Source organism: Toxorhynchites rutilus, chromosome 1 (assembly GCF_029784135.1).
Source record: "Toxorhynchites rutilus septentrionalis strain SRP chromosome 1, ASM2978413v1, whole genome shotgun sequence".
NCBI classification, from domain to species: domain Eukaryota; kingdom Metazoa; phylum Arthropoda; class Insecta; order Diptera; family Culicidae; genus Toxorhynchites; species Toxorhynchites rutilus.
In genome coordinates, this window is record NC_073744.1 from 71,954,808 (window position 1) to 71,970,381 (window position 15,574).

Consider the following 15,574-nt stretch of genomic DNA (forward strand, 5'->3'; position numbering starts at 1 on the left):
ACTGTTTCCTGATAACGTATCAGCGGACGGCAATACATAAAAAAGTTGGTTGTTCACATGAACATGCCAGATGCATGCTACATATCATGTTCATCCAGTGCGATACATGAACGTAACGTAACAATCGAGAAACGACTCACTTCATGTGATAATTTTATTTTCTCTCTGTGTTTCTGCAACGGAGAGATTTACTCATGTTTTGGGATATTATTTTATTCCCATAAGCGAGTATCGCAATTTCAACAACATAACAAACTGAATTGCTTTTCTCTCTACAGTCATGACAAGGTTTAAACTTTTCAAGGTTACTGTTTCAATTTATGTTGGCAGCTGCCATGCACTCATGGTCAATAGTGATAATGTAGGTTTGCTGAGAGGAATAGAGAGACTGTTTCATTAGATCTGTAACGTTCAAACTTATCGCCATCGTGAGCAAGTCGTACACGAGTGGTAGCACATCGGCATTCGGTGAGATTCGGTTCGGAAAGTAAATCAGTACTCGGCTGTCTTCGATCAAACATCGTTCACATCGTTCGCTGCAATCGTAATTCGTTTATGGTAACGCGGTACAACAGTTTTTGTCGGCGGAAAATCGAAATTTATTTTGGTGTATTGTGGGAAGAGGAAAAGAACTGTAAGTTTTCCAATTGTGTCAATATTCGGAATCACGTGGTTGCCGTACTCTTAGATACACGTGAAAAACCGCGTGTTTCTGTTTTACCAGATTGAAATGTGTTATGGTGTATTTTTTCATGGAACATTGAACACTTAACTGCATCGTGAAAAGCATGTCGTGTTAGACGGTGCTTTCGTGCAATAATGAATCAGTGACGCAACTAGTGAAAACTGCGTTTTATCTAGTGAAATGATGTTATAAAATTAGACAAATATTGCGTGAAGAATAAACATCTTCATCAGAATGGCAACGAAAGGAACCAAGTGAAACAAGAGAACGAGCTTATATTGAAACCCACGATAATATTAGAGAAGCGGAATTGTGTTTTTCGTTGCAAGAGTCGTCTAGAATTTAGTAGGATGAAATATCAATGCTCATTTTCTGTGTATTTCTTTTCCGGTTTCAATTGAGGTGATCCTTTGTGTAAGACATAATAGAACCGAGCAGGTTATGCCCCCACATTGTGTTTATTCAGCTTTTGACGTTTCATTCAGGTTTGTCCCCTAACCTCGTTATGCGAATGCACACCATTTTCGTCTGCATAAAACCGCTACTCGCTTCGGTATAGAATAGAGAAAAACACCAGAATCAAATTGTACGCACACCATATCTAGTACTGACATTCATTTAGAATGATATCGGAGGAAACACGCACACCGTTTCACCAAGCCAACATGAACACAAAGTTGTAATGTGACTCTGAACGCAGGGATGAATGAAAATCCACATTATTCGGAATGAACACCTTTAGGACTGTCAAGTTTAGTTGTACCTGTAGTTTGTCGTGTTTATCAATATACCTGCAACTGTGGTGCATGACTGGTTTCTCAGAGAATGCATAAATTATAGAAAAAGACACTATCACCTCTCGGCAGTCAGCTTAAGGCAAATGATTGATGTGATGAAGCGGATAGGAATAAGAAGTTTGTAAATCGAGACTGTGATAGTTCGAATCAAGCTGTTTTACAAGTTGTTTTGGATAAATAAACTACAGTGCTAACTTTTTCAAATCTTATTCTGTAGTTGCTGGGACACATCGGTCCAGTCCACAAATAGAAATTCGTGCTGTTTTGCTTTGTGATACGCGTCTGATTGTTTCTGAACAAATATGTCTAGTATGATAACATATGATTACGATAACATTTTCTACCAGATGCTCCATCGCAAATTACAACTGGAACCGGGCGTAGTGTTGTAGATAACGTTTCTGCCAGAATGGTGAAATTTAAATGGTGCAATTTCAACCTAAGATACCTAAAATATAACCGCAAGATTGACGTAGGACTACCGTTGGCTTAGTAATCGTTTGAGTGTATTGGTAAAATTATTGATTCAACTGAATGAAACGATTTCCGAATTCAATTGGGGACAAATCCCAATTTAGTACAATTCATGCATTGTGATAGGTTACGTTCTTCGTGAACGCTAGAATAGCTGAACGATCAACGTATTTTACACTTCCCTCTGAAGTTATTGCATCTCCCAAGTGTAAGTACTTATCGACCCGTAAATTTGATGATTGATTTGATGAACTTCAGGCAATCAGTTTTGATTTTGACATGTAAGTTGAACGCATATTGTTCAATCGACGTTATCGAAGTTATCGCGACAAATTATTATCAACAGTTTGACAAACGGTATACATAGAAGTTCAGTGAGCTGAAAACATGAAGGGATATCGTCTAATACAGCCTTAAATGACCAAGCCAAAGCGTTGTGTTGTGCTTATACCGTTTAAACACTTTTTGAAGTCCGCACACATTCCGGAGTGCAAAAATGCATGCGGGTACAAAAGTACCCGCACCTTGCATGTATTTGCAATTTCGATTTCCCCAGACTCCTTGGTTTTGAATTCTGTGTTGTGGGAACTTATTACGGTCTGCAGAAATGCATGCGAGTACAACATAGGACATTCGTATCAGACAGCCAAACAAACCAAAGTTGAAGATTGCTGGTCATGACGAAAAAATTAAGAAAAATGATGGCTCGAACTTTCTAGATAATTTAGAGAAACAAAAAACTGTTAGTGACCTAGCCAACTGTTATAGGGAGCACCACCACCTTTGCAGAAGGCACTGTATACTTCAATTAATGTTGGTTAATAGACAATTTGCCATTTATAAGGAGAAAGTTCGAAAAGCAAGAGATCTAGTTGACTATAGCAAATAGAAGTCAAAGTTGCCGATTATATATTTGAATGCGGCAGGTTTATTCACTCATTTCGAAGACATTTTTCTCAGCATATATGATATAAAACCTTTAGCGGTTATAATAGTGGAAACACATCTGACTGACGATGTTGATCAATGTTTATACACTCTTTTCTTGTATACCAGATGGTAAATTGCATATCACATTCGAAACATACTGGTGGAGTTACCATATACGTGAAAAATGGACATTTGGTGAAGTTGGTTAAAAATGACAAGAAAAATGGAAATTGCAATAAAAATTAGTGGTTTATGCCACTCTCATAGTTCCAGTGATAAGCGCTTGAGAATACTTGAGTATGAAAGGCAAAAGCTTCTTCAAGTTTTACAGAAAATGGAATTGTTGGTGGAGATGGTGTCCTCAAGATAGTGTGTTAGGTCCCTTGTTGTTTATTATATACATCAATGGCATGAAATGCCAAATAGAAAGGAGTGTGTTGAAACTGTTTGCCGATAACTCTACGATTTATTGGGTAAATGTTGACTTGGCTACAGAAATAGCGGAGGCGAACGAAGACTTGCAGATAATAGCAGAATATTTAAAAATGAAGAGGCTTTGTCTGAATCTTTCCAAGACTTACTGGATGATAATTGGTAGTTGGAAGAAAGACGGACATCCACCCGTGTTTATCGATGGTGAAATAATTGAACGAGTAAAAATTATCAAATATCTAGATGTACAAGTGGACAAGAAGCTAACGCTTGTAGAACATGAAAAAAATGAAAAAAGGTGGTTGATAAATATGGTGTGTTCTGTCGAATCAATAGATATCTCATATATCAATCTAGGTTGACGTATGGGCTGTTATAATGCCACACTTTGAAAATTACACTACAGAATTGCTGCATGATTCAGACACGCAATTACGAAGACTGCAGCGATTACAAAATGAAATAATGAGAGTAGTTCCTAAATGTAGTAGGTACACGCCAAGTGTCTCGATGTTGGATAGGTTTCAATGGTTGTCCGTACGACATTGTCCGGAATTGCCTGGTTTTTATTCATAAAATGACGTGCACTCTCAAAATAACCGAAGAGCAGCTGACTTCAGATTACCGTATCTTACGAAAACAATGACTCAACGGTCACTCTTTTATCGTGGACACAAATTTACAACGTATTACCACATGATGCTAAACAGATGACAAAATCGCACAATTCAAAAGGACAAAAATTAACTTCGTTAAAACATTTTATTGACTACTTGAGCTTGAGCTTGGGTAGACTGTACACTGAATGACGCTTGGGAGTAGCAATTCATTTTCACTGTGCAAGTTTCGGTGAATCAAATTTTTAATAATGAATAACGACGCCAGCCACGCCTTTATAGTCACCAGGGGAAGGGAAAGAATATTAGTATGATATTCGAGGCCCGAAGACCAGAAGAGTCGCCTCTATAGCATGGTTCTCTAGCGTTTATCAAGGAAGAGATGGTTGTTAGTGGGGGGAGGTAAGAAGCAGGATTCACTGTGATGAGTGATGTGATTAAGAGTTTATCCATTTCTTTTTTTTGCATAATAACCAGCTATTACACCCATCCTCCTTAGGGGCTTTGGACCCTCTGCTCTTGTTCTCAATAGTTTCAGGTTCCTACTATAGAGATCCGTCATTCGTAGGCGGAGTTGTTAGAACATTTTATTGACTACTGACACGAAAGTTGCTCAATGATAACTGAAATGATAATATTACACTGACTGCGATATAATTAGATATAATTGACTAGATGTGATGGACTTATAATGATGGCCATGTGCGGGAGATATATGTAACGAGTCATGCAGTACCGGAATATATCCCAAGACATCGAGGGAAAAAACAGTGAGAATCAAATAATAAACAAGATTATCAGTCCCTTCCACTCCAAAAGAAGGTAGATCCAAAAAAATTGAAGAGCCTGTTGGGATCATCACAGAGTTCAAAAGTTCCCTTAACTTGCATGTATTTTCAACGCGATTTCCCCAGGCTCATTGGCCCATTTTGTTTTTCGAAATAAGTGATTCCACCGGCAAAGAGGTATCTACGTTAAAAACCTTGCACTCCAAGCGTCACACTCTCCAAACTCATTACACCCGGAAAACTGGAACTACTTCTGCCCTGCTGTCAACGCAACGTTGTTTTCACCACTTGACTCTATCAGAAACTTCTGAACCCATTTAATCCAACTCTCTTATGTTCATACTTACGGTCGAAGAATCTTTCGATTGAATCGAACTTTCTGAATCTCAACATAAACAGCCGTTGTCGCATGTTCATGATTGATCCGGTACCAAGCTTTTGGCGCGTGCTGATTGGGACGTCCATAGTCTCACTATCTCGTTTGTATTACTTATTTCTTTCCCGCCAGCGTTGCTCACGGGATTCAGCCTAATTTTCCTATGGCTGAGTGCGGAGAAGTGTGTGAACGATACCCATCCTCCGCAGTTGATGCTCCATACGCCATTTCCACGCCGTGAATTTCAAATAACTTTAGTTCAAATTGAAATAAATGCAGATAATTTATTCCCATAGTGTTCATAGTTGTCTCGAAGGTTTGGACAATTGGAGGAGTTGATAGGTGTTAAAACGGTGCAACCTTGGTCTTAGCCGTCCGACGTTACGTTAGGGACATCGGTACGAAAATTCACCATTGTTGTAAAGGGTGTGTCACATCAAATTGCATCACGGAAAAAACGCTGTAGAAATTTAATTTTTAGGAATTATATCTTCAGCTTTCGCTTATAATCAGATAAGAGTGTATAGATCACGTTGGCCATGCTTCACTGTCAATTTTTCGTAAATTTAGAAAAATGTCGTCGAACGAAAAAGAGCGTCGTGAATTAATCCTGTGCACTCATTTCGAGAATCCGGAGTTGTCACATCGGGACATCGGTAAGATGCTGGGAATCGTCCAATCCACGGTCAGCAGAGTACTAAAACGATACTTCGAGAACCTAACCATCGACTGGAAGGTGAAGAACGGCAAAAATGGATGCTCCGTCAGTGAAAAAGATCACAAACGCGTAGTTAAGCAGTTTAGACGTGATCCGAGAAGTTCGGTCCGGGATGTCGCCAATAAGCTGAATTTGTCAAGTTCATTCGTCCAGCGGACCAAGCAGCGGGAGGGCCTGCGTACATACAAGGTTCAGAAGGCTCCTAACCGCGACGAAAGGCAAAACATGGTGGGGAAGACGCGAGCCCGGAAGCTGTACACCGAAATGCTGACGAAGCCGCATTGCCTGGTAATGGACGACAAAACCTACGTCAAAGCGGACTTTCGTCAGCTGCCGGGCCTGTTGTTCTTCTTCGCAGAGGACAAAATCAGCGGAGATTCGCAAGCAGAAACTATCCAAGTTTGCCAAAAAGTACATGGTGTGGCAAGCGATCTGCTCTTGCGGAAAGCGGAGCGCCCCCTTCGTGATGACCGGCACGGTAAACGGGCAGGTTTACCTTAAGGAGTGCCTACAGAAGCGCTTACTACCACTATTGAAGCAGCACGAGGGCCCGACCATCTTCTGGCCGGATCTCGCTTCGTGCCACTATTCAAAGGACGTGTTGGAGTGGTACGAAGCCAACGGGGTCACCTTCGTGCCAAAGGAAATGAACCTGCCCAACGCGCCGGAGCTTCGCCCAATAGAGAAATATTGGGCGATTATGAAGCAGGCCCTCCGGAAGAACCCAAAAGTTGTCAAATCGGAGGACTTCAAGAGAAAATGGATTTCTGTTCAAAAAAAACTACAACCTGACGTTGTACAGAACCTTATGGACGGGGTAAAGAGGAAGGTGCGAGCATACGGGCTTGGGCTCGAAGTATGAATAAAATCAAAATGCCAAAAGTTGTTTAATAGTTTTTATTTTACTGTCTAAAATTTTCAAAAGGATCGGTCTACTGGGCGAATTTCTACAGCGTTTTTTCTGTGATGCAATTTGATGTGACACACCCTTTATAGGTAACGGGACAGTCACTCGATTTGCTGTCCGTCTTCCTTCAGCTGTGCGCAAAAGCTCAAGGCATCTAGACATCTTCATCCGTCAATCACAGCATGTCAATTATAGGTCCGTTTTTCGAAGTTTTAATATGAACCAAATACTTGTTAACACTTTGACGTCCGCACGATTCGTAAAAAAATATGCGCTTGGCGCCGGCAGCGCTAACTCGGATTACTTGGCTTGTCCCCGCCCGTTCTTGACATTATCGGGAAATTAGAAATTGAAATAGAAATAGATCTAGATCTAGAAATAGAAATCTAATCTTATCGTTAGTTTTCATAAGTTCTCAACCCTATTCCCCTAATTTCATGAAATTTCGATAATATACATTCGTAAATATTACAAACATGTCGGTATTCCCCCCACTATATGTCAATGCGGATAATCATCGAATAAATGTTCTACTTTTCGGTCTGTTTTAATTTTATTAAAAACATTGAAAAACCTTCGACCGATTATTTCGAAAAACAGGACATTGAAATGCATGAAACTGCATTTAAGTTTGGTAAAACACGAGTTTCGAAAGATATAATAAAAGTTCTTCTTGATATGTCCGTTTTTACCCACCTTCCCTACTTATAAAAACATTAAAATTGATAGTCTGTGTATGTTATTGTTACTTAAAGCAAACCCCAACAGAATGCAAATGATACTCAAGTGCTATCGCCGGCCACTGAGATACTATGCGCACGTAACCACTGTGGTGTCGCCGGCAGTCAGGCGCTAGTTTGCGTGCGTAACCACTGTGGTGTCGCCGGACGCCAAAGTGTTAATAACACACGAGAACCTTTGGCTGCTTCTGCTACTAATTACTTTGAATCGCTCCCACTTGCTCCTATATCTCTACTTCCGCTTCTGTACAAACGCTATCGAGATAATTGTCGACGTAGTGGTTTTCTATCATCTCTTTGACTGTTCTTGGACATATTTCAGGAAAGTCTACTGCATTCATATTCTTGACATAATGTGCCAATGCACCGCATGTAGCCCAGTCAATAAGGTAGACTTCTGGTGTAGCAGTCGGAACTTTGCGAAATTAGAAACGCAGCGAGTGTAGTAAAGCTGAATAGTGTTGATGATTTATGGCATTGTTTCCGATAGAATGAGACGATTTTTAACTGCTTCATATGCTGCACCTTTCAGATACCGTTGTAGTCGTGTTAAGTTTTTCACATGGCAATATTCACATATGACGTTGGTATTTACAAATGCACTAATGAATATAGGCCAATTCGCGGGGTTACTGTCCTTAATTATTTTTTGACGTAGGACACCATCTAATCGGAAGATACAGAGGGTAAAAAAAAATCTAGGCACTGGACTTGTAGGTAAAACGAAAGATCTCGAATGCTTATAACTCGAACATTTCTCAATAGATTGCAAAGATGTTTACATTAATTGAAACGAAATATTTCTACGCATCTATCACAAACTATAATATTTTTCTCGTGATAAACAATTGAATAATTGTGGAATGTCAAGCATTGTCCAAACAAGCTATGTACCTCGTTTTGATTGTTCCAAGTTGTGCTCCTCAAATAGTTCTCCGACCAAAAGGAGCAACCAGAGTAACAGCAGAATATACTTTGATTACAAGCAAAGAATTATATTGTAAACTACCCTCTTGTTATTTTACCACAAGTCGAATGAAATAAATTTGGCTCTTACTTTCCGAAAACATCATTCACTAACCGCGAAGCAGAGCTGAGGCCAGGAGTGGCAGGAGCGGTGGTAAACGTGCAGCGATCATATACTAAGTACAAAAAAAAAAATATTTGTAATGAAAAAAATCGGCAATTACTTTTCGGGCAACCCAATAATTTGCAAATGATATTCTTGTTTGTTTATTTACACTGACAACTTAGTTCTACATTTAGTAAGAATCGAACAGTTAGGGCGATTACACATTATCCGGTTTCTGCCGGACCGGTTTCAAAAAGCGCCGCTGGGTTTGGACGGATAACCGGATAACAATGTGAAAGACACTTCTCACTACACAAAACCTCTCACAAACACATACATGCTTTTATTTATATAGTGGATTGACAGGTAAACATTGCTGCAAATATTCCGGTTACATGCAGCTGACTGCAGACGGAAAATCTTAAAATCAGCGTTCTCATATTTATGTTCCTTGGTGGGCACATAGGGACGAATGTTGGAGTGGCACACCAGGAGCATGGTCAAAGTGAGACCAGGCCTCACGGACATTACGCATATCCTGCATCATATCGGCGTTCATACCGTACCTATCGTAAATACTTCCGTCCCACTTCAGAATACTTTTACAAAAACTAACTTTAATCCAGTTGTGGTTTACTCATTCATACGCATAATTATTTTGTTGCCAAGCTTCCACAAATAGCATGATTTATTTCACACGTTGCCACATATTTTTTCAACAGTCTCAGAAACACGGTTAGATAAAAGTGCAATTTGATGAACCAATAATAATAACATTCCGTAACAAGCTAGGGGCACTATTTATTTATATGCATAATGTGTTCACTTCCTGTAATTATCTTGGAATTTTCCTACAAGAGAATGTATGAACATCCATTCATTTTAGAGTGGTTTTTATTTCACTATTACAGTAAAAAATACGATTAAAATAACATTATAATTCGTTCAAACACTATTCCATTGCTGCTTCCGCAGATCCTCGTCCAAGAACGCGCTCAACATATGCCGCAATTCCTCGCGCTCAACATATGCCTTCTGGGGCAGGGGCAGCTTCTCGAGCCCATTTCGCATCACAGCTATCAATTCGCGGATCCGGGGCAAAGAATGACCGAATCAGATAAGTTGGAATTTCCAATGCTTTGGCATCGGGCATGGGAACATTTTGAGCTTGAGTGCCTCGGTCTCGTCGTTGATCGCGTCCCGGGTCAGGTCAAACTGGAATACCCAGAAATTCAGGAATACTTTCAAATAAGGGATGTTGCCTGTGAACAAAAAAATATAGGTTAATTAAATAACTCGATCTGCTTGTCGAAAGACACCACTCACCGTTAATAACACAGTCCGTGGCAATATGCCCAATGATGACATCGTGCACCTGCGACCATTGCTTCTCTTTGAACAGAAACTTGTATCACAGAATTTGTTCCACAGCACTGGTAGTTGCTGAAGAAGTGAAATAAGAATTTCAGCATCCATATCACTTGCAAATTATCAACTGGTTTCAAAATCAATAAACAAACGTCAATAGCGCACACATACTATTACAAGGGACGAAAAATTGCCTGAATTGTACTAATACTAACAGACATGGCAAACAACTGTCAATTCGTGTTGATGGCATGGAGCTCCGTGCTCCGCTTTTGGGAAATGATAGTGATAATGGATTTTCAGGTGCAGTAAACTCATATACAAAATAAGAATTATGGATGAAAATAAACTTTTTTCTTAACAAATATGTTATTTAAGTGATGAAGTAAACGTTCTTTTGCAAGTAGGGAAAAACTCCTGAACAAGAATTGTGTTTAATAATGGTTTTATACTATAATGATGAGTTTTTGTGAAAATATCAAGAAAATTATACAGAAATTGTTAAGTAAGGGTCAGTACTACGTGTTTAAAGTAATCAAATAACATGATGTAAAAATTTTCATTAAAAATTGAGCAACTTAAAACTGTCTTAAGGTCTAATAATCTTATAGAGGATAATTTGCTTTCCCATACTGATGTCTCCACCAGACGTCGGCATAACACTATTGTCATCGCGTATAATGCTTGTCTGGTCACCGGACATTGCAGTCGCAGTAGACGGCTGCATCACGGCGCCGTTAAGAAGTTGGTACGGTCGAAATTTGCCATTTGGGTTTCAAACCGGTCCGGCAGAAACCGGATAATGTGTAATCGGCCTTATTCACGATTTACTCAAGGTTAGATATGGAAACCGTTCCTCAGGAACTGGATTTCTAATTGACGATCAATATCATAATCCAATGTTGTGTTCCGACAGTTGTAATCGATAATTAATTGTCCAATGAAGCTCAGCGCACTTTGGAATGGGAGTCATACTGATCATAGCTCAATTGACAGGTCATTTTTCCCTTCTGGAATTTTCACATGGACCGAAGATAGCCCCAGCACGCCCAACTGCTTGCCGAGATTCAATTACATGCTGATGATTGCCCGCATTTGGCCGCGGGAAGCACTGATCAAATATATCGTTGCATGAATTCTAATCCCGTTCAATTACTATTATAGTGGTGGTGCAACCGATTTTGGGGTTCTTTTTATCCCGTGGGGTGGCATAAGGTGACAGTATGGTTGTCGTTTAGCAGAATCACAAGATACGATGTACAACACACATTGTGGCTAGGAATCTAACAATTGGATCTGTTCGAAAGATAACAATACAATAGAGAAACTATCATTGATTTATTATTGAAATGATTATCTATTAATTGAAACCGCAGAAAACTTTGCTCGCTCAGTATGCACGTTAGCAGCCGGCTTGAAGATTACATATGTTTGATTACGCGTGTCAATCCGTTCTGGTCTGTTGAAGCACGGCTTCGCTTGTACTTCATATGGTTCCGTTGTGAGTTCAGTAGTAAGGAATACACGTGTTGTAAAACAAAAGTGAATGTGTGTTCCGATTTGTTTGCTACACCGTTCAGAAAGTAAATGTGTAATGTCGTCTCTGAAGCGGCTGTTAGATAGTATTCGCATCTCCGCTCTGTCTACAATCTCGGGTTTTCCCAAATTTATGGCAGTTCAAATTTTCTATTTTTAGGTCTGCTGGAGTAGCGCAACCACGGCGTCATCGAAGGAAATGAAGCGTGAAGTTAATACAAAATGAATGTGGTATTGTAGCTGAGAAAGCTGATCTAAAAGTTGACGTTAAAACATGTGCTTGTGATGGAAAATTAGGCTGTGTAAATTTTTTACTTTTGTTGTGATATTGTTTATACAGAGTGTATAGCTTATGAAGTGCTGTCGAAGATAAAAATACTTGCATTGATTGTTGAATGCAGAACGAGAAAAATCCAAAAATTGTTGCTGCTCTGGCGATCATCTACTAATAACCTTGGCGAGAATGGCTGCGAACGATAATCTATTAGATCAGAGAAAAAATGGATCCATCAGTATCGTTGGGAGTAGAGGTATGTGAAATATCTTTTACTTTTATTTTGTACCACTACATATACGGTGTATTTAAATGAAGATGTCATACTAGGAATAAAACTTTCATGAGTTGATAGATCCAACAAGTCATGTTAACAACTGTACTAAGTGCAGAGAGCGTTAGGTGGAAGCAATTTCCTCTTTTGAAATAGTTTCTGCATCCCACCAGAAGAACGACCATAATAGCAGGAGGAGGAAGGAAAACGGAAAAAGCCTGAACGTTATTTTTTATGCCGGTGCACTTGTCACATGAATTTGCATATTCACATATTCACGTGAATGGTGGTAGCCTGTAGCGTTTTGCTTCAGAAAAGTGTACCTTGTTTATGTGAGGAAAATTGGTATTCACCTCTTTTAAATCAAAACCAATGTGTTTATCTAAGAAGTTGTTTTTTCACATTTTTGTCACAAGGGAGTGCTCAAGTGCTAATGATTCTTTTGGTACCAATTTAGTATTCATATAATTTCTTGTGATTCCATTAATTATCAAGGTGCGTTCGATATATTCGTCACTGTACAGCAATCGCTTTTTCGAATTATACCGGGCGTAGGAATTGAGCTAAGCGCTTGGTGTTGTCTAGTCAAAAACTACTGAAGAACAATCCATCGGAACTGCTGTTCGGAATGTGTTTGAATTCTGAGTAAAAAATTTAAGTTCTTTTTCCGAAACAGATTCTTAATCTTATCTGTTTCATTACTTAGCGCTAACATAAAACATGCATTTGAACACATTTTTGTAAATAAAAAAAATTATGAAATTCACATGAAGACATATTTAGTAAATCCGAACATTGACAGAGCGCGATGATCGATTTGCAACATGTATTTCTTCATTGCTTCCGAGATAAGAAGCGCTCTATCGAAGGTAGATTGGATATAAGTAAGCCAACAGTTAGCGAGAAACAGTCAAACAGTCGGAACGGTCGAATCATCCAACTTATTGTATCAAAAATATTCGGACGTCCAGAATGAAATTGCTTGTGAATCAAGTTGCTGTGCTGTTACTGGTTCTTGCAAGTGCACACGCTAACCCGACATCCTTTGTTCGGAGCTCGTGGCCGCTGGAGTTGGATCAAAATGGGGTAGCCGGCGTCAACATCACGGCAGAAACCATAAACAATATGGCAGTCATTGTGGCCAAATTGGTAAACATCAACAATGGCTCAGGAGGATCAGGAGATGTGGAAGACCCGGAAACTACTACTGCTCCACCACCGGTTGAAACTACGACGGATGGATTACCGGGTACAACGGTTGTAACCCCTGAACCATCTACAACAATTACCGCAACAACAACTGACACCACAACGTCAACAACTTCGGGACCCATCATAACACCGCCACCGATCGGAAAAAAATGATTGAGTGATTTCAATATGATGAATTGTTAAATTTGTCTATTAAAATTCAGGATATGTTACTAGAAATAAATAACTATAATTCATTCGACTTTTTTTTCGTCGACTGAAAAGTCCCGGGATTTTTAATGAAAACAATCGTTTTTTGGGCAAATCTGTACTCAGGGCCTGAAATCTTCGAAGGTGAAAAATGAAGACAGACTCTACTCTTCGCTTCGCTTCGACTAGAACTGCTTCGGCAGTCGCCCACAACAAAAAGTGACTTGAAATGAATTGACTAGCGTTGACTAGCGTTGACTAGCGAGGATGACTGGTGAACTAGTCCAGTCAGTAGTTATTTTAACTGACTCGGAATAGAGGCGAATGAACTTCAAAGTTTAAAGCCTCTTAAAAACAAAGAAAGAAGAAGAAGAACTGACTCGACTAATGAATACAAATCTGCCTTTTCATTCAACTGACTTCTATCCACATTTCTACTCACCTAGGAACGGAATTTATACCCGCGTACGCAATCTTATTTTGACGTCCATATAAGGAGGAACGAAAATATGATTTCTGATGCAAAAAAGAAGTTACCCCATCAATGGACGGCTTATTGTTTACCCAACGTGACGTAGACATTTCGTCTTCGCGTTAGAATTAGTAAATAGCGTAAATTAGTAAACGTTCGCTGAGTAAGGAAACGTAAATGTTTGAAAGTATTCATATCCATTTTTGGCGGGACGAAGTATGCCGGGTCAGCTAGTGTCTGTATGAATACAGTCCACCAGATATGCTTTGGATATACAGGGTTTTCCATTCCGGGCTTCCGAATGTATACAGCCCTGCGCTGACAACCGTTTGACATAGTTGTCAACCAAAGCGTCATATCGTTAGTTGAATGTCTGCCATTTTACAATATGGATCGTTTTAGCATCGCACAACGTGTTAATTTTGTTAAATTATACTATAAAAATGATGAAAAACCGGCAAATGTTTTTCGAGCATTACTGACGGATTTTGGTCAGGGGCTCAGAAAATCCACACGTGATTGTTGAGAGGCCTTCGTATCCGCCAAAAGTCACTGTTTGGTGCGCGTTATGGTCTGGTGGAGTCATCGGGCCATATTTCTTTGAAAATGAGGACGGCGGGACGGTAACTGTGAATGGTGAGCGCAATGGCCGCATGTTAACCGATTTTTTTTTACCACAAATTGAAGATATGGATACGGATGACATGTGGTTTCAGCAGGACGGCTCAACGTGCCACACAACACGACCGAACATGGCTATATTGCGAACGAATTTTGAGGGACGCATAATTTCGCGTTATGGTGATGCCAATTGGCCGTCCAGATCATACGATTTGAACCCGCTAGACTTTTTTTTGTGGGATTATGCGAAAGACCGTGTCTATGCCAACTCTCCGCAAACTCTTGAACATTTGAAAGACAAAATTCGTGAAGTTATGACCGAGATACCGCCCCATATGTGCCGAAAAGTCATCGAAAATTACCTGTTCCGGATCAAGGTGTGCGAGGAAACCCTAGGTGGACATTTGAATGATGTTGTATTTCACACATAATGGCATAAACCAAACCTTAATGTGAAATAAAAGTTTCATCGAAATTCGAATTCTAATAGCGAATTCGTTTTTAAAACTGAGTCAGTGCCAAACTGACTCTGTAATAAAAAAACGTTTTCAGTTTCACGTATGCGGTGGTTTGTTGGTGTGCGTTATATAGTCTGATTTGTTTATATTTACGACGGCAAATGTACAGTGTCGACGTCTGGTGGTGATATTAGTGCTTGGCAGGTAAATTGTTCTCCATCAGATCAGAAGGGCCAAGTGCAGTGTAAACATATAAAAGTTTGAATGAAAATTTTTACTTAATATTGTTTGATTACCTAACACATGTAGTTCTGACACTCACTTAACCATTTGTCGATGCATTTCCTGTTTGTTCCACAAATAATTACTATTATGATATAAAACCATCATTAGACACAGTTTTCGTTCAATATTCTGCGATATCGGAAAAAAACTTTTATTTAATCACATAAAATAAATATTCGATACGTTAAAGTAAATTTTCATTCATAATTTTGATTTTGAAATTTATTCCACCTGAATATCCATCATTATTTTCACCTCCCAATGAAAGCACACGTAGCTTAATGCCGTCTACTCTACTCTTCAAAATCAGAATCCGAATTGGATTACGATTCCAATAATACAAAAGCAA

The 15,574-nt window shown here is 39.4% G+C and overlaps 1 protein-coding gene across 3 annotated transcripts in view; it reads left to right on the forward strand.

Moving 5' to 3' along the window:
* The first annotated feature begins 455 nt into the window (after positions 1-455).
* Positions 456-15,574, forward strand: part of LOC129770051 (equilibrative nucleoside transporter 1) — a 70,270-nt gene continuing 55,151 nt past the window's right edge. The window contains exons 1-2 of one of the 3 annotated variants that reach the window (XM_055772661.1): positions 456-634; positions 11,601-11,970. In XM_055772661.1, coding sequence (XP_055628636.1) covers positions 11,904-11,970 — 67 coding nt within the window. In that variant the 5' untranslated portion in view covers positions 456-634; positions 11,601-11,903. Of the gene's footprint in view, positions 635-1,081; positions 1,171-1,579; positions 2,165-11,600; positions 11,971-15,574 lie in introns of those variants that run through there. The other 2 variants (XM_055772681.1, XM_055772672.1) reach the window with 2 other exon arrangements.